This window comes from Neoarthrinium moseri (genome assembly GCF_022829205.1).
Source record: "Neoarthrinium moseri strain CBS 164.80 chromosome Unknown scaffold25_Wmoseri_CBS_16480, whole genome shotgun sequence".
NCBI lineage: Eukaryota > Fungi > Ascomycota > Sordariomycetes > Amphisphaeriales > Apiosporaceae > Neoarthrinium > Neoarthrinium moseri.
The window spans coordinates 472,599-491,234 of NW_026055139.1; the positions used below are offsets into that span (position 1 = coordinate 472,599).

The 18,636-nt window shown below is 49.8% G+C and overlaps 7 protein-coding genes across 7 annotated transcripts; all 7 read right to left on the reverse strand.

The window, feature by feature from the left end:
* Window positions 1-337: 337 nt before the first annotated feature.
* On the reverse strand, window positions 338-2,136 carry JN550_006967 (uncharacterized protein; the record flags this gene model as incomplete). The annotated part of the gene is made up of 4 exons (XM_049318766.1): window positions 338-388; window positions 447-1,651; window positions 1,706-1,923; window positions 1,985-2,136. 4 exons carry the CDS (start codon window positions 2,134-2,136, stop codon window positions 338-340), a joined length of 1,626 nt encoding a protein of 541 aa, XP_049171202.1.
* A 1,922-nt stretch (window positions 2,137-4,058) lies between these two features.
* On the reverse strand, window positions 4,059-4,538 carry JN550_006968 (uncharacterized protein; the record flags this gene model as incomplete). The annotated part of the gene is made up of 1 exon (XM_049318767.1): window positions 4,059-4,538. One exon carries the CDS (start codon window positions 4,536-4,538, stop codon window positions 4,059-4,061), a length of 480 nt encoding a protein of 159 aa, XP_049171203.1.
* A 1,202-nt stretch (window positions 4,539-5,740) lies between these two features.
* JN550_006969 (uncharacterized protein) lies at window positions 5,741-8,175 on the reverse strand (the record flags this gene model as incomplete). The annotated part of the gene is made up of 3 exons (XM_049318768.1): window positions 5,741-6,144; window positions 6,332-6,475; window positions 6,747-8,175. The coding sequence occupies 3 exons, from the start codon at window positions 8,173-8,175 to the stop codon at window positions 5,741-5,743; spliced, it is 1,977 nt and encodes a 658-aa protein (XP_049171204.1).
* A 658-nt stretch (window positions 8,176-8,833) lies between these two features.
* JN550_006970 (uncharacterized protein) lies at window positions 8,834-9,493 on the reverse strand (the record flags this gene model as incomplete). Its single annotated transcript, XM_049318769.1, has 1 exon — window positions 8,834-9,493. One exon carries the CDS (start codon window positions 9,491-9,493, stop codon window positions 8,834-8,836), a length of 660 nt encoding a protein of 219 aa, XP_049171205.1.
* An 858-nt stretch (window positions 9,494-10,351) lies between these two features.
* JN550_006971 (uncharacterized protein) lies at window positions 10,352-11,198 on the reverse strand (the record flags this gene model as incomplete). The annotated part of the gene is made up of 2 exons (XM_049318770.1): window positions 10,352-11,102; window positions 11,167-11,198. 2 exons carry the CDS (start codon window positions 11,196-11,198, stop codon window positions 10,352-10,354), a joined length of 783 nt encoding a protein of 260 aa, XP_049171206.1.
* A 1,063-nt stretch (window positions 11,199-12,261) lies between these two features.
* JN550_006972 (uncharacterized protein) lies at window positions 12,262-16,346 on the reverse strand (the record flags this gene model as incomplete). Its single annotated transcript, XM_049318771.1, has 5 exons — window positions 12,262-12,768; window positions 12,835-13,298; window positions 13,376-13,570; window positions 13,633-15,462; window positions 15,518-16,346. The coding sequence occupies 5 exons, from the start codon at window positions 16,344-16,346 to the stop codon at window positions 12,262-12,264; spliced, it is 3,825 nt and encodes a 1,274-aa protein (XP_049171207.1).
* Window positions 16,347-16,399: 53 nt separating this feature from the next.
* Window positions 16,400-18,607, reverse strand: JN550_006973 (uncharacterized protein; the record flags this gene model as incomplete). The annotated part of the gene is made up of 1 exon (XM_049318772.1): window positions 16,400-18,607. One exon carries the CDS (start codon window positions 18,605-18,607, stop codon window positions 16,400-16,402), a length of 2,208 nt encoding a protein of 735 aa, XP_049171208.1.
* Between the last annotated feature and the right edge of the window lie 29 nt (window positions 18,608-18,636).

An 18,636-nucleotide genomic window follows, 5' to 3' on the forward strand; every position in this document is an offset into this window, starting at 1 on the left:
CATGTACAGATCAAGTCATAGTTCGATGTATGCTTGATTTCATTGGCAACGTCGGTCTCTTGCATGAGCACTTCCCACCGCATCTCGAAGTCCCTGAGACCAAAACTGATTGGGTGTACTTGGAATTGAAGTCGCTCTTAAAACTGGCATATGCGAATGGACCATGTGCGTTGAAACTAATGATGGATGATAAAATAAATATCATTGTACCGCCTGTATGCCTTTGATCTTGTTAATCACGTCACTGCCAACTTGTGAATTTGAATCGCCCAAGCCAGACTCGTTTCAGTCAACGTTTGCCATCCTCAATTGCCGTGGCTCATGCGTACTGATATGCTCACAAACATATCTCTGTGAAACCCGAAATTGGGATGCCACCATCTGAATGCTGTCGCGCTTGTATCAGCAACTGCAGGATGCATAGGTGCAGGTCTTGTATGGCTTACGAATGGACACCAATCACATAAAGTGCCCTTTGTAGGGTTCATACCCCTCGAAATCATTGTATCAATCGCCTCTGTATCTTGGTTGGCCGCGGCCATGCAGAATGCTCCGTTTCCTTGGGCATTTGATGTGTGCATCTCGGCGCCAGCCTTGACCAGCAGCCGGCTTAGAGTTTCGTGTTCTCTTGAGCCACAAATCTTGAAAAAAGCAGTCTCTCCACGACTGCACTTGATCTCAAGGTCCGCTCCTTTTGTGAGGATTAATTCGAGAGTCTCTGGCTGATTATGGATGGCTGCTTGATGAACGCATGTCGTTCCGTCTGTGGCTTGCCAGTTGACTTGGCACAGTCCAGAGGATAGCAGAAAGTCAGTTTGCTGGCGATTATTTTGACATACAGCGATAAAGAGAGCGGTGTTCAGAAGATCAAAGTTCATGTCCAAGTTGAGCTCGCCTACCGCAGCATCCAGCCGCGTTTTATCGCCGTGGTAGGTTGCATAAAGGACCTCGATAGCGGTTACAAAGTCGTAGGTCAAATCCAGGCTTTCTTTAAAGTCGACGAAGTCTGGATGCCATGGGATGGATGTGCTAACCAGGGCCGCAATGTTGTCGTAGCGTGTAGCGACGGCTTCCGGTGCCATGTCAACACCCAACAACCTCCAATAGGAAGAAAACAGCCCACAGCCTTCCAATAGACGCACGAGTGTCTCGGTGGTCAAACTTCGATGAGTTTCATCATGCCCTATGGAACTTTCCCGCAACGCGAACCTTGGGGATAAATTTAGGCTTTCGAAGGCAGCGATGTACATAGCGACATCCTCATCATCATCAGCCATATTCTGGGCATAGTCTTGAGACAGGACATAATTTTGATCTGTCATGGCCAGCTCGGGAGTGGCAGTAGATGCTCTATTAGAAATGCTGTTGGCTGTAGTGGCTGAGTTGACTGGCAGTAAATTGATAGCTTCTTCGACTGCTTCAGCAGGACTGAATTGCTGGCGTTGAGATGTCTCAGGCAGAACCGGACTCTTCTCTTCATCCTCGTATTCCCCTTGCGGACTCTGCTCAGAACCATCGCAATCTACATCACCTGCAGAAACGATTGCTTGATAGCCTGGGGAGTCGGGGCCAAGTGGAACGTGCTCTTCGTCCGCGCAGATTCCTTGTGGTGTGCGCACACACCATCCCGTAGGTGCCGGAGGAGTTGGTTCTAGACTGTACTGTCAGCAAAGATATCCGTTTATGGCCATGCAGTTGCACGAACGGTCAAGAATAGTGTGTTGTTCGGAGAGGCTGAGGTGATTCCGAACCCGTTTCTGGCGTGTTGCCTCGTCTACAAGCTGATTACGAATGAGGAGTTCGCTCTCTTTTCCCTCTCCGATCTTCCGCTTTTTGAAGCAATGCTCTGCCCATTTCCAATGTTCTTCTTTCGTGTTCTTGTGGATGCCATATGTCTTCAAAAACTTTTGTAGTGTTGACATGCTGTCAAGGACTATTAGCATCTGTCTTGGAGGGGACGTGTTGGGAATCGAGGGTCAGATACCTGAAATCGGTACCAACCTCAACTTGGAGGGTGGTTTTCAATTCTATAATTGACTTTTTGTTGTCCACGTACTCTCGGCGGATAAAGTCGAGATGCTGCTGCAAACACTCTGTGATCGTTGGGGCCGCAGAGCCATCCTGGCATGGTTCCATGATTATGTTTGGGTACTGGTGTTGAAGACGGGGCCCTGAATGTGAGATCGAATAATTGTAGAAAGGAGACCTACGAGTAAATAATTTTATAACATGGTTAGATGTCCATGTAAAGGGAGGAAGAGCAATCCGCGGCCAGTGCTGGTTCGCCTGATTAAGGCAGCTAAGATGCTGCCTTGATGATTGTTGGGCAAAGGTCCGCAGTCCTGCGTGCGCCCAATTCCAAACCCTTGATTGGACGACGTCGGAACCGTACCTGATACGATTGGTTGATATCAGAACCGTAACCGGAGGCTCGGAGCTTGGGAGTCTTTTGTGGCGCCTAGACAGTTTCGAAGTCGGTCGGCTGCATGCAGCCAATTACCAGTCAGATTATTGCATACCACTGAAACATACTGCAGCATGCAAGTAGTGCGGTGCGAGAGCGCATCACCCCACGAGTTATCTGCCCGGTTCACAGGTTTAGTCAGCAACGGTGCTATGATAGGCCTGCAACGAAACCACAATGCTGTGATGGTTTGAAGGGGTTCTTGTCAAATACATCCCGATGCAAACGGTGGCTTAACTTGGGGAGAACTGAGCATCCTTGAAGCATTGATTGGATGATACCACAACCACAGTGGCTGCACATGGCATGACTATGTAGGCCTTGACATGGCAGATGCCCCGTGTAGTATACTGCCCAGTAATATTTCATTGGTGTGATACGAGTTGTAAGAAAATTTGAAAGAATTTTATTGGTGAAGGCAAAAACCACAAGGAAAGGCCTCGCGTGTTGGCTCTATCTGGAGAGGGTAAGTCAGAAACGCCTTTCCATTCATCAAACATATCCAGTAACAAATTTGAATAAGCTCAGCAGTATATAAAGCCACTGGTTTCGCACCGATGAAGTAGTTGAGCCGAAAACCGAGGCGCCTGCGTCACTATATTCATACTAGTTTCTCTCAACGCATCCTTCTTAATTAACCAGTTCATCCCGCATCGGTAGCCCACCTTCAAACATATCTCCATCTTGACGGCTACCCAAGTTGTGATTCAAGTCTTCACATCTCTGAACTACGCGCATCCGCGGTACGCTTGTAGCATCCATAGGAAATTGCAGAGCTGATCCCAATCCCATAGATCAGCCTTCTTTCTTTTGAGATGCCTTCATCAAATGGAAGATCCAAGACCACCAAGGGCAAGCAGAAGGCTGCCAAATATACCAAAGATAAAGGGAACAACCTAACAATGTCTCATGGGGAAAGTAGGAGTAGCAGGATGAAGTCGTCATCTTCGCTTTTCAACCACCCGAGTGGCACCATCAAAGGCGGATCAACATCAGGCGGTGATGACATGGCTTGGCTCGGCAGCTGGGGCCAGGGATCAGACACAGGCTACCATGAAGCACAGGGAATGGATTTTGCGGGAATCGGTTCTCAGTTTGATGGATCTATGATGGACGATGTTGACTTTTACCGACTTTCAATATCTGAAGGCGGAGTGAAGGAATGCAAGTAGCCGATTTCCTGAGAAAAAGGTCAAGCCTATTATGGGCGGCATCCGCTTTTATGAGGTATAATCATCTTCAATTCATCACTTAAATGAACTTGGTAATAATAGAGTCTCTTTGAATATCACCCATTCTGCTGATGGCTTATACGTTCGATCGTTGCACAGTTAATCTTTCAACTTACGAACTGATTTCGTTTCAGGTGGATATGAAAAATGGCAGCTTCACCGTTTAGTCAAGCGGGAAGTAATTCACAAGTAAATCGTACCGCTCAAAGACGGCCAAATCACTGCATTATATATCCTTCGAACCAAGACTAATCTAAGGCTAATCAGTTACTAGTGTTGGTATTTCCCTGTAGCTCATTTTTCCACAAACAGAGATGCCTGACAAGGTGCACCCAGACCATTGTAGACAGTTGATAATGTCTTTAGACAATGCTTACGACAGCGCAAGATCCAAAGCCGTTATTTCCACCAGTCAAGGACTGTCTTACTTGCATCACACACTTGTTGCAGGTTGTCGTGGGAACCTTGAAGCTCACAACGTGGTTTCCACGAGGGAAGTCGTTGCCAACACCTCCATTGCTTCCTTCGAGCTGCACAACCATGGCAGCAGTCGTGCTAAAGGACGTGCCTTTGCCAGTGGGGTCGAACGACACTGCTAGTGGGCCGGCGCCGTCCCCGTTGTCAACTGTCCATGTGATCTGCTGCGTAGATCCAGCCTTGAAAGTCGCAACAGCGTTGCCCGACACGGTTACACCGTCGCCGCAGCCATTGGAAGGCACGCGTATATCCTTGAGAGGCCCAGAGTTGGGAAGTCCAGCCGGCTCAACCAGGCGGCCGTGGGCCGAAACAGTTGCAGCGCACAGGGAGAGAGCGGAGAGGAAAAGGGCGGTAGTGGTCTTCATTTTGGCTTCAGGATAGAGTACTGGCTTATATAATTGCAATAGTGGTAGTAACGAATGGATCAAGAATTGATCGTAATGACCAAGTGAACGAATGTATTGAATGAAAGTTGTGAATAAAAGACTGGCTACCTGAGCGTAATGGTGAATTGAATGGTAATAATGTTGGCGTAGCATTCCGGTTCAACCTGGGGCTGCTGAGCTACTATATATACTCACGATGCAAGCGATGCAGGATGAACTGCATTGCATGATACTGTAAATCTCATCTTTGCTCTGGCCAATGCCAAGATTCGAATGGGCGAGCATCAAGGAGGCGTAAGGAGGTATACAAACTTCTGTTGCAGCGCCTGCCAACCATTTTTGGCAAGAAGATCGCTCCAATCCTTGTGTGAATCCTGGAAGATTACACCAATTGGCATCATATGATCATCTCACACGCGACATTGGACCAGAAAATGAACGCAAGTGGTGGAACCATTGGGCTGGTACACCTTGAGGGAAAGTCTGTCCGAGGGTTCGTCTCATGTTCTTCGTCTCATGTTGTCTCACCAGTCACCAGGTTTCGAATTGTCGCGCGATTGGCGAAAATGCTAGGATAGGGTCATCATCCCGGAATAGATCAGTCTCGCAAACTTCATGACAACAACCTGGGTCTATTGATACCAAGGGGCGATCTTTGTATACCACTGCTCTACTTTGTGACTTGACGTGGTCGCCTTGTGTCTTTGAACACAATAACCTGAAGGTGATGAGATGACAAACAGGCATTGCTGTATTCAATACGTCCATTCTCACCACCCAAGCGCACTGCTCCACCCAGTTTCAAGCTCAAACAGAAAAACGGAAACTACTAACCAAATCTGGATACTTGTGGGATATTTCCATACCGATAACCGAGATCTAAGCTCTATTAAGCAGGCCTTATGCAAGGGTGCTGCTCCAGCTAGCGCGCTAATCCTTGCACAGTCGGAAGCGAGATCTTTTACTCTCCTTGCAAAAGGACGACTTTAGCATCTCAGTTTCCCCACACCGTCCTCTGCTGGTGTCCAAGGCTAGGCATGTGAACGTTGATGGTGTCTTGAGTGCAATGTAATCGTGTTTTGCAGACAATGGCTAGTTTCCTGGTTGTCTCTGGCTCTCGGCCCGTGGTGGTCTCTATATAATGGTTGCCACAGACGCTAGCGCGTGCGCCAAAATCAACGCTATACTTGCGACCCGTACCCTGAGTCGGATGATTTCTCTTGTGTACCAATATCGACCCCAAGCCCCATAAGCAGCGTTGAGTCAAACATAGGCCAATCATTATCGCCATATCCTATGGCAGGCATTGCAAAGTCCTCGAGCGAAAATGGTGGCATCGAATTGCCGACTGTACAGTTTGTCGCGTAAGTTGACCCAAGCTCGGGCCGAGGGTTTCGGATATTGTGCTGCAGCTGAGAAACTGACTCATTGGATGCATCCTGCAGTTCAGGTGTGTAGATCGGAGACTCGGGGGTCTGAGAACTTTCCTCATCCATCTGTGGAGTATTGGTCATCTGGAAGCTGTCGTAGAGTTGCTGGTTCAACGCCTGTAGGACAGCTGGTAGTTGGCGGCAAACCTCATCAACTACTTCAGGTCGTATACTGGTTCCAAGATGCCTTCTGACTAGCGCAGGGAGTGTTTGCCTCACATATTGACAGTATTGCTCCAATCTGTGTCCTTCTGAGCCTGAGACTGAATCTGAATCTGTGTAGTCGTAGTCTTATAGAGTGAGCGGGAAGTTCGTCTTTGGCATGTAGACGCGGATACTTACAGCAAGTCGGGATGGCGGTGTCATTGGGGAATATGGTTTGATACATGGTGTTCCACTTTTCTTGCACCGTCTTCTCGGTACCTTTCTTCCTAGATCGTAGCTTGGCTAGAGTATCTTCGTCTACGGCATCGCCATTATCATTGTCTAAGCGTAATTCACACTGCACGCTGCTTCTTTGATGCAAAGCAAGCTTTGTTGATGACTCGTAGTCTTCGCAGCAACGATGACACCTAAACTTTGGCAATGCATGCCGGCGATAAACATGTTCCCTGCTCAGGTTAGCGGAGAGATGGTTCAAGGATTTCTCAGGCCTACTTCACTCGATGAACCGAGGGCCAACCAACTGGGCCACAGCAACCTCTGGTAGTACGATACTTCTGCCTGTCATGCTTGAAGAACGGACATGCTAACTGACCGTCCTCAACACTTGACCGGCTGCGTTTCCATTTCCGGCCACTATCATCGTTGGAATCGTCCCCATTGTCTTCGTCGTCTGATGGCAGCTGCCTTTTAGCCATGAATTGGCTCTTCCTTCCGGACGCCTTTCCAGATATGTTTTTTGAGCTTTGATCTGGTTTGCTAGCTGCTGCATCCCCAGTGGAAATTTTGGTTTCTTGGGTCTGAGAAGTGATGCATATGAGTTTTGCCTCCAGCCATGACGTGAAGATTTTCATTACTTGTTCCACAGAGTGGCTGACGTTAGTACCCGGCGGTATTGTGATCAAATGGTGGGCATCATCCGGGGAAAATTCAACCGGGGTTGCAGGCACGATGGATTGAGGATCGTCCACAAAGGCAACTCCATCATAAAAATTAGATGTGGTGGAGGTTGGCATCAATGAGTGCTGCATCAAATTCGTTTCGAGAGACGAAGATAATTCGTGGCCGTCTATGAATTCGTGAAGAGTGTGTCCATCGTCGGCCTCAAAGTCTCCAAAGATGGCACCAGTTCCGATGTCGCTGGATGTGTCGATACCGAGCTCCTGGGGCTGTAGTAGAAGAGCATTGTGGAAAGTGGATTCATGCACCTCTTTGAACTGGCGGTTCTCGTGCGCGTCTCGATCTCTGTCCTTGGGATCCTCGGCAAGTACAACGGGACTGGGAGCTCCTGCGAGGCCGCGAAAGGATGTGCTGGAATCTTGCCGAATCAGGGTTGCTCCAGAATCAAGTTCTGTCCGATTGTTCTCATGTGTGCTGGAGAAATTTTTCATCGCACTTCCAGACAAGGGTGAAGCGTGTTCTGGAAGAATGTACCCAAATTGCGTAGAGGCTTTGTTTGGATCATCGGCCAGCCAAGCTTCCACTGCGCAATACAACAATTCACGACTTTGTTCTAGTATAGGATTCAGCCTAGCGAGAGACCAGCCAACCACGTTGCACAGCGCCAAGTGGTGAACTGCATCCTGGTACAATCCACTTTTCGCACCGCGAGCCAATGGGTAAACAGTGTTGTCTTCCTTGAATGATTCTGGTAATGACTTGATATCCACCGATTTCAAATCGCATCGAATCGTGTACTCTTTAGTAGGCCTGGTCCTTGAAACCTTGAAGGTGACCCATTGGATGCTGTTGTCTGTGTCCCGTTGTATGCCGACCCTGTCAGGACTGTCCGCTTGAGTTGGCGGCGCGAAGCTTGTATTGCCACCGGTATTCAAATGACTTGATAGTGTCTTATTTCTGTGCAGCTGTCGAGCTCTAGCCCTTGCCTTCTTATTGTCTATGCAGTCATGGTTCTGTTTGCGCGAATCAAAAAGCCTCAGAGGAAGATCGTAGCGACATTGAATATGACCACGAGAGCCCCAGCCACCGAATGGCTGGTCCCATGGCTGTCGGCTAAGGAGCATTGTGTCGGATGAGAACGTCTCCTGGATGTTTATTGCACGATGTACGGATCCTTTCTTGGGGTCCACCGCTGCTGAAGTATCATTGCTCGTGATACGCTGAGCGTTGAGTTATTCGAAGTGTGGATGTCAACGAATCGAAGTTCTGCGCAATCGCGCAGAACTTCGGTCACACCCAAGGAGTTGGGAGGACGCCTTGCCAGCCATCCAATCCTAACCGTCACCGGTTGGTTCAATATGCAAAGTGCTAGCACAGCCTGCCGGACTGGACTGACTTGCGCCTCTGTTTTATGATTGGCCATAAATACTACCAATCAGCAGGCGTCAGATCCTGGAACTTCGCCCGTTTCCCCGCTGGATCTGCAGTGTTGCGCATGGTTGGCTGCCTTCACCGTTGCATCGTCTTATTTGAGTGATGGCATTTCATGGCAATGCATCCAGCGCTTCGTCTGTAGTACTTCAGTCAGTATTGTGTTGTTACTGAATGGCGGGGATGGGCAGGCCAATAAGACTTGTAGGCTATGGATTTGCACGAATAACGTACAACGCGTTAAGGGTATACGCAACCCTTCATGGCGATTCAAAAAGCAGATTGAACATTTTCAATACATCCCTCGCAAACCCGGCCTTTTCCGTTGTATTCGGCCTCGTCTCATCGGAACTACCAGCACGTCGCAATGCCTTCCTCTGCATCCCCAAGCACGGGATCTCGATCCGGCTTCGGCACGGCCCATACATCTTCAAATTTGCCCACATGCTCCCCTCCTGTAGCGAAATCCCAATGTGTGACGCTGGCTGGATATGCACCCATCATAGTAAAGCCACTGAGCTCCACTTTAGCCAACTCGCCTTTAATGTCCTGAGAGTCGATCGAATGGCCATTCCCCGAGGTTAGAAGCTGGAAAGAAGCCTGCGGGCTAGTACTATACGTCTTGTGCGCCAGCCCAGCGGGCAGAACGAAGACATCGCCAGCTTTAGCGTCTATGACTATACCGCCGTCCTCCTTCCCAGACCCGTGTGTGTTCTCTTCCAAGTCTTCAACAGTGTCGGCGACGCCAAAGCGAATCCTCGCCCTGCCTGTAAGCACTACCATGCACTCATGGGCCTGAGAGTGGTAATGCGACCTTTGGGTCGAGCCGTATCGAAAGACCCATTGGATTTGCCAACCGTTCACAGCAAACAGGTCAAAGCACTTGGTTGCGGCTAGGTTAGGAGACCTCGCACATTCGCGCGACAAGAAGCCCGGGTAGTGGAGCAGTGGGTACGGCGAGTTTGGGACCAGACGCGTAGGCGGCAACACGTGTCGGCGCGCTTCCACCATCATGAGATGTATTTTAGGCTGGAAGAATGGGACGCAAACCACAGATGTCGGACCATACAAATTCAATCCAGCGCAGGCGAAGAGGCGTTTCTTGTCTCTCTATAGCTAAGGTAGGTATTAAGCACTGCCACCCGCGAGGGTAATATCACTGTCGAATTCTACCCCGCATTCAATGAAGTGACTGACCTCCCACCTATTAAGTTCCACGGTAGTATTCATCGACTGCAGCAGAGATACTCTACCGGTACCGGATATCTTGGCCAGATAGCTATTTCTCGACTGACTGAAGTGTCGTATGACAGGGGTCAGTCTCCTGCTCCGCCACCCGATCTCGGGGAGCATGTCACGTTTCCAGCTCTGCAGGACGAGTCTGTGTCTGGCCCACTTTTTGTTAGTTGGGCCTTTCAGCAATAGCTCCTGCTGGATGAGAAACGGGAAACATGGCACCGTCGCAGGTCAGAACGCCGAAACTACGGCTATGAGCTGAGCGGTCGAACCTCAGATTATCAACGTCTCGGCAGTCGTCCCGGGGCGAGGCCCCGCCATGTTGAGTTGTCGGGTCGTGGGCCTCAGTGCCTCCAAACAACGGCTATACCTGCTTCTCCTGTCTTAGCGCCTCTCCACACTGAATTGAATGCCGCTCCTATCCTTCATGTACGCATTTGGACCTTGAAATCGGGTCAGAACCGGGGATTGGTTAACGACTCGGTTCGATTGGGCTGAAATCCACAGTTCTAGGTATGCCTTCTATCTCCGCTACCAGTTCCCACCGGTGCCTAACGCTTGATGCTGTCGCGTACTCCCCAACGCCTTGTGATGACTTGAACAAAGGAAAATCGTGACGCAGAATAGCACGATCTAAACTGTGCCGTGGAATAATGAACGAAGCTCCGTGTTTGCAATGACTCCAAACCCAAAAGCGGGAAGAATGCGTAAGCAGCGCACGACAGTTGTCGATGCCAAACCATTCTGTGTGTGCTTGACCCGGTCTCTCCAGCTCAAGTCTTGCTGTTCTCTGTGGTATAGATCAAGACCTAGTAAGTGGACGGGGGTGACCACAAGCTGCGTCAGTGCCGGCACTGTAAGCTGTGATATGGTAGCCTTGGCATGTTGCCCCGATACCAACTGATCTGGGACGAAGCTTGCCATTCTTGGAGCTAAAGTAAAAGATCCGAAAATCGTGATTGAGTCCCTCGCGAGGAAGAGTGCAGTGGCTGCCTTTGGTAGCCCTCGACGAACAGGGACCGGAACTGTTGGCTTCGTAGCACCAACTGCTGAAGGTTTTGTCTTGGTCTGCTGGCCGCCAGACTCAAGAGCCTTTAATTTGCTGCTGTAAATCTGCGCGAATCTGATATCCTTCCAGATCCCCAGCGGAACGTTAACGGCTGTGGTGCTCAGGAAAGTGATCGTAGCCGCAGCGGCCTGTGCAGAGTATTGTGCAAGGGTATCTGAACAGCTAGCGACAGTATATGTGGCTGCATAAAGCGTCCACATGATGCCAAACGGTCGACAAAAGATAAACTGCTTTGGTCGCATGAAGGCAAACTTGGTATTTGCCTTCATGGACCTCAGGAAAGGCTCACGGTAGACAAGTTTTTCGACGACTGATCTATATCAAATGGAAGCAATCAGTGGGTATGTTCCATGTTGTCTGAATGAGCATGCCAAAGTACCTATCAATAATCGCTATCGCAGGGGTAACCATTGTTGCAGATAACAATGCGGCTGACACGTCCCCAGCAAGTCTTTCCGTGAGCTGCCGGTGACATAGGCGCACTTCTTGATCTGCCATTGCGCGTATAGCTCTTTCTGCGATAGTCTGCTTGCTTTAGGCTTGCAGGCAAGGGGAGAGACAGACTCGAATATAATGGTTTACTTCAATCCTCGTAACAGATTGCAGTCGGGCCACATCGACGGACTGATAGATCCCAAGGTGCGAGTTGGGACAACGAGTGATGATCCAGTCTGTGGTTCCTTCATGTCGGTACTTGAACATTGTTGACAGAGACTTGTATGAAGAGTGGGATCTCCTATTTCGGGACTTGTGGGTGGCCTAGATCTCGGAAAACAGCGGCAGTGGAGCGCATACACTTCCCTCTTGAGGGGAGGGTTAGTCGGTGCGTGGCGGTGGGTCTCCCGTAGATCGTGCTACTATCTTTGTGTGCATTTGTACCAACCCAAGGTCAGAAAGAGGCTTTTAGGTTGTTCTAGCTCTGCCCCTGTGGATATAGTGGATAGTGGGCTAGCCTGGCCGCGCCATCGTGTGCCCAGTTCTTAGTTAGCTCACTAGGGCTGAGATAAGGAGAGCAGTCTGATAAGATCACGCAGCTCGTGGAAACTCTCGCACTTCTTCAAGAAAACGTGGCCAGAAATTTTTAGATCTTTGTTGGCACATATCTTTTACCTGTACATCGTCCTATGGGACTGGATGTATGACCTATCAAGGCGAATGCAACGGAGTCGACGAAGCACGGTAGATGTAAGACAACCACCGAAAGCAACACAGTCATTAAAGACTACTGCATGCCTATAGGTCTTGAAGGAACTGCAGACTGATTGGTTCAGTGATGTAACTGCATACCTTGGCAAGCTGTAATCTCTACAGAAACACATGTCAAGACGCCATATGCAAAGCTTTTCACCTTAGCGTGAAGTACAAGCATGCAATCATTTCTTAAAGCTAAGCAAAAGCACAAGTCGTCAGGGCCAAAGACGTGTGCAAGTATTTCCACGTATCAGGCCTCCTAGGAGGATGTCTGTCGGAAGGATTAGTTCTCATCCAACTTTCGGCCGGTACAGATGTACCCCATTGGCGTGTGGAGGACGTCTTCAGTTTTGCGACGGAATGCGAGCCAGTCCAACAAGAAAGCAGCAGGATCGTCCGAAAACTTGATTGTAGGGCCTTTCATGGCTGAGTGTGTTGTTTCCTCGGAGACCTCAGAGCAATCATCAGTCTTTGTCACGGACAAGCCTAGACTTGCTGTCAAGAAGTCCCATTCTTGCGGTTCAACAAAGAGTCGTCCTGCCAAAATACCGAGTTCGAATCTGAACCAAGTGGGAAAATTATGCTCTTTCGGAAGGGCCGGAAGGCAATAGTAGCGCATATCATTGAAACACAGCATGGCTCTCGTGGCGGGTGCAGCATAGGCGATCAGATGGACTCGTGCAGTAATGCCGTCTAGCCGAAGAGAAGGTATCAACTCTTCGGCCTCTTCGGGAGTGATCACAAGTGCAGTTTCGGTCAATGGACTCCATAGTATCCATTCCACTGGGCGCTGTCGAAATATTATGTTAGTGAGGGTGCAGTTAAAAGGGACTCTGTGTCGTGCTTCAACACATACCATGAAGTTGTCAGCTGGAGCTGGATCTGCGACGGTTCTCATGAACTCCTTTGACACGGAGAGGCTGGATCCTGTTCCTCGGACGCCGTGTTTAACACCGAGGGTGGTGCATCCAACGTAAGTGAGCGCATTAGGGAACGACGGCCCAGAAAGTACCCCTGACCGGACAAAGTGCGATATCGCAGGGTGGAGGCCCGGCCATGTTAGGGACTGGTATCGCGGAGGCCTCTGTGTTTGCCGGACTTGCTCAAGTTGTACTTGGACCTCACGCTCTTGCTCCACCTCATCCAGTGCACCAGCGGGTAGCAAGCTCCGGCGGCTTGTATGCTTTGAGAGTGTTTCGGTGAAGTCTCTCAAAGTAGGGATTAATAAATGCTGATGGCCTCTCTTGGATGTCTTCAGAAAGTCTGCTCCATATAAATGCTCCAGTGTCTGGCGTTCGGGCTGCCGTAAACGTCGAGCAGCTTGTCAAGGTCATATTTACTGCTGAAGAAATTGCTATAACGCCACTGGGCGTCTGTTCTTCTACAAAAGTCGAGACCTTGGGCAACATGCAGGGTTTGTAGGTCTTCGTTAACTCGGCACGTCTGCTCCAAGAGCCAAGACACAACATGTGATGAGTCAATTTTGCCGTGTTCCTGCAAGCTACAAAAGTCTTTGATGCTTCTGTCGACATCAGGGGGCGCAAAAAAGGTCACAGACTGTGTTGTGCCTAGTTGCCGAAGTCTCATAGCAGCTGTTATATCGAACAGTCAGTGGTGCTGTAGTTGGTAATCTATTTCTTACCGGATCACTCACCTTGCATCGTGAAATCCTTGGTCTGCTTCAGTGCCAACGTTAAAGCACCACGGGCGGAAAGGGGAAACTTCAAGTCGACTCCTCGCGTGTGCGCTTCGTCTAGATATACAAGGCACTCATCCAGATTGTCTGCAAATGGCGTCGCCAAGAGTGGCACATCATTCTTTATCTCGCTACGATAGTGAACGTAGGCGCGGTTGTCTTGACCGAAGTAAACAGCGGCTTTGGCTTTGTGGTCCACACTCAACCACGTTTTGGCGAGTGTCTGGTTATCCATTTCCTGGACGTAAGCGCCAGCGTCAATGAGAAGGCGGATATTGTTAGCCCAGAGCCTTTCTAGGAGCTGATGCTCTGTAAGTGGCTTGCCTGATGATTCTATCATCACATGATAGCCGCGGTTGCGAGGCTGTAGAAGATACAGAAGGACCTCTGCACTTGTGTGTCTCAAACTCGAGAGATCATCTTGCTGGATAGTCAACGGGAGAAGTGTTCTATTATCATTTGTCCCGCTGAATCCAGTCGTCCTGGCACCGCCCGGTGCCTCTGGGTTGAAGAGAGGTACGTCCCATGCGGAAGCCTGAAGTTTGACCTCAAATTGCTTGGCATGGGCAGGGAAGACGAAGTGGTTCAGGTAGTGATCGACAACGACACGATCAAGGCGGACGTGCCGCCACAGTAACTCCATTTGTGCTTTATCATCAGTATTGATCATGTTCCAGTGTAGAAGGGCTGGTGGTATGCCCTTGCAACCTGACGTCCATCTCTCATACTGCGCAGCTGGGTCGTCTGACTGCAGTACGAGCTGCAAGCTCTCACGGAATTGATTTTGCGCGAGGCCACTGTAGTAGAATGCAAGACAAGTGAAGAGAATGGCGACATCTGGATGCCCGAACTCTGATTGTTCTGATGGGGTACCTTTTGCCTCGAAGGGAACCGCAATGGGGTGCCGACCTGCATGCAAACCATAATGAACGTTCCACCGCTTGCTGAGACGTAAGACTAGAATCTTGTTGAGAAGTAAACCTCGAACGACAAGAAGTTTTTTCGTTGCTGCCGCATCATTGATGAACGCAGTGGTCGCTGTGCTGAATGCGGATTGATCGTACTCCTCCTCACAGAGCACTTTCTGGATAGCTGCTTTTGCCTTGACATTGATCGGGCCGGCAGAACGGAGCAATGTTGTTTTGCCGGTGCAGATACCCTCTAGTAGGAGTGTGTGTAGCGCAATTTCTACATCATTCCTCAAGAAACGTACCTCAGGAATAGACGCAGATTTTTTGATCACATCAATACTGCCGGGGAATCTTCGTTTCAGAGATGCCATGTGCCCGAAAGCCATCGCCAGGAGTCCTTGGCTAACCTGCCAACGGCCAGGATGACCATCAACCGCGGTTTCAGAGCCGCTCGGATAATTGAGCTGAGTCTTGGTAGACAGAGTGAAATCGGACTCATCAAGGACATCGCGACAAGTTTTGTTTAGCCAACTCTGAAAGCTCATCATTTTGCGTGCGACTTCAAGCTTGTTGTCGACGAGTTGTTGCTTGCCGCTAAGTTCGTACGATAGCACATGCTCATGGCTTGTGAGTATCAATCCATTCTTGGCCCGGACATCACGGTGAATTTCCGCATAAAGTTCCAGCATCTCTGGCGTGGTTGGGGTTCTCCGAGAAAATGGAAGATGGCGGACTTCACGTCCCACGAGACCCCCCAGCCGCAACTGCACCGTCTGAGCCGTCTGCATGAGTAGCGCTCTGGGAACTATTAGGCGGGACATGTTCATGCCATCAGCAAGCGCGGCGATGACCATGGGTACAATACAAGATGTTTTACCTATTGTGAGGTCAGTTAACATCCTGTACTTGAGTAACTACCACGGAGAACTCACCTTTTCCCATGTTCATCTGCAGTACGCTGTTCTGTTTAGAATGCGGGTCGATGATAGCTCGAGCTACGTCTACTTGCTCAGGCCGTATCAAGAGGTTGCTGTCAATCTCTATCAATAGCCAATCGGTCATCTCAAAAGGCGACCAATTCTCGTGTCCAGGGTTCCGCATCTCTTCAGTCAGGGCTCTTCCATCATCTCGAGACAGTGCACGCAAAATGCGTGCTAATCGCTGTAAGTTGGCGAAGGTAACACCACAGTGTACCAGCGCTTCCTTCATACCGGGCCCAAACTCATGTGTAGCCGTCGACCTTAGTAATGTGAGAAGGCTGAGTGGGGATTCACATGGCCAGATACCACCAGCCCTGAGCCATTCTGCCCGGGGGTCTCCGGTGGCGAGAGAAGTGCGGATGCGGTCGAGGTAGACAGCTAAATCTTCTTGAAGTCGTAAAAATGAACTCGTGACGATTTCTTTAGCTGGGATGCTGTGCCTGGCTTCTGACTGATCCAAATTTCTAGCCGCAACCAGGCTTTGAAGTAGATCATCGGCGTATTGTTGCCTCAGTGGGTCGTCTGGCATTTTGAATTTCTTCAAGATTCTTTCAAACTCTCCAATCTCAGACCGGAATTGGTCTTCAGAAGCCATCGTGGTCCTTCTTCCTTCCCTTGTGCTTGCACAGTTCAAGACAAGATCGACGCCATCAATGTCCAGCTTTGGCCCGACTTTGACGAGCATGTCACACTGTAGCGACGGATGAACAGGTTTTGGGCTCTGGAGACCGAATTCTGGTGGGTTGTCATTCCAGCTGACCAGTTTCGCGGTGTTGATCATGCCACGTCGCGAGTCCAATGTTGCTTGTACCCGACCGACGAATGCCTTCAGTATCATGTTTGCCCTTCTGCGCTCCCAGGCTTGATCGCCTCTATCGCGGCGGCCATATCGATACATATAAACTCCAAGCCTTCCGCCAATAAGTCGTCGGCTGCGATGGGCCACTGTTTCTGGATACAGGCAGCAAACTCGTGAGCCTCTTCCTCGCACAGTTCTTGGTGTTTCGCTGCATCGGTTTGGGAGCGCTTTCGTAATTTGCCATTTCCACATACATATGTGGGTTGGAAGCTGCGGTAGGCTGACTCGAGGAATCTCTCCAGGTCTGGAAGAGGAGGCACCTGACTTGAGCTCAAATTGACGAAGCTTGGAAAATCGGGTACCTCTAGATCCTTGAGGTAATCGATGTAATGGAAGGCGGCGAGAGACCGAACAACGTCCATAGATGGCTTTGGATGGAAGGCTAATAGCGCTAGACAGAATAGTACAGCTGTATCATTCTTCTCCAGCCGACAGAAGTTCACCAATTCACCCCATCTCTCAGCAATGGGTTCCTCGATCTGGCTAATCAGTGGTCTGGCATTGGTAACCGAGCCTCCGTCATTACGAAACCCGCCAATCACCCTGTATGACTCTAGATAGGAAAGCAGAGGCGATATCTTTGGGAAGGAAGAGTAGCCTTGCAGCAACATCTGGCTGACACTGTAGACATTCTCTCCTTGAAACGTAACCTTCCGATCACGAGACGCGTAAACCGCGGGGAGCCTCGTCTTGTGTCCATAATCAATCGTCGGGCGCTCGTAGATCTCGCGTTGACGTTCTCCGCGGAAGCGAAGGTGACTTGGTTCAGCAGAGCCAACAACATCAAGAGATTCATGGGAAAATTTGGCAAGGCGCTGCGACTCCGCGATTATGCTACAAACAAGGGAGTCGTAGCTGTCATGTTGAATTGATGCCGTCAAATTCTTGTCCCAGTTTACTCTCTGTAAGCGCTTGTTCTTAGCAGGATAATACTCTCTCTGGGGCGTAAGTGTCTGAAGCTGGATTAGAATTCCAAGTGCTCCTGCTCCCAGTCGTGTCCAGGGCTTGGATGCACCTGATCGAAGGATTGCTAGCGCCTCTTCTGATCCCGTACGCGACGTCAGTCTGTCCGGTAGACAAAAAGATGTAAGCGCGTGGCAGTGTGCTAGCGTATACAGGAGACGGGGCTCTGGGGCGCATGAAAGTCGCCCCAAGATGCTATTGATGCGATAACGGCCGTATTCACCAGTCTCTTCCATGCGAACATCGACGTGTATACCCAATCGTCTGTGCTTTGTCTGTGCTAGTGGTACGATAATGCTTCGACTGAATACAGGGATGTCTTTCAATACGATCTTGCTCCGAAGGCCATACCACGTCCCTGCATCTTGGTTTGTGTCGATTTCAGCACCAAGTTGTCGGCACTGGAGTATACCACGGCCGTTCACATAGAAAGATAGGTCCATTTGACGGATTTCCACCGTTAGCCTGCTTGCTTCCGAATTCGGCTGGAACACTGTCAACCATTCCGGCTGCACGAAGTATCGAAAGATCCCGGCTATCTCAGAGAAAATCGAGGATTGTGGGTTGACAAGTCGAACGTTGCCGCGGTAAGCAATGCGCGGTTGTAATGTGATTTGCCAATCGCGTGGCCTCTTGACCCAGATTGATGGACGTCGCCGAACCTCAATACACTTCGTATCAAGGTTGAGCCAGTGTACGCAGTTGTCCATCAGTTCCGCTGGGAGATCGAAACTCTCAGAGTTGCTGAAGATATGCTTGGGAATGAACTCGAGAAGCCCATTTCTGCTGATGGTGCGGACGATGACTTGCCCTTGGCGTACACCAAAATGTATTTCTTGGTTGTACCAACAAGCCTCCAACCGATGAGTCATCCCGGGATAATGAGACGGATATGCCAGCAGATGATGGTCTCCAAAGAGCTCTCTGATTGCTGGGTCTTGGCGAATCTCAAGTGGAAGCTTGCCACGCGAGTGACGATTCACAAGCAAGTGGCCTTCGACTACGTTGCAGTGCACGGTCTGGGTTGTAGAGAAGCGTGAGCCGGAGCTGAAAGTTGCTGCTGCCCACTGGTCTTCTGGTGATTCCAGGAAGGTCCAATCAGAGAAGGAAAGGCGAGACTCATTTGGATCCTCTGACCAGCTTCTGGCGATACCATTTCCGATGCTTGAAGGATAGAGTTCGCATGCGCTGCGAAGAAGCGGCTGTAGATTATATGTCATTTTTGCATCCCGAATAAGTAGTGCTTTTT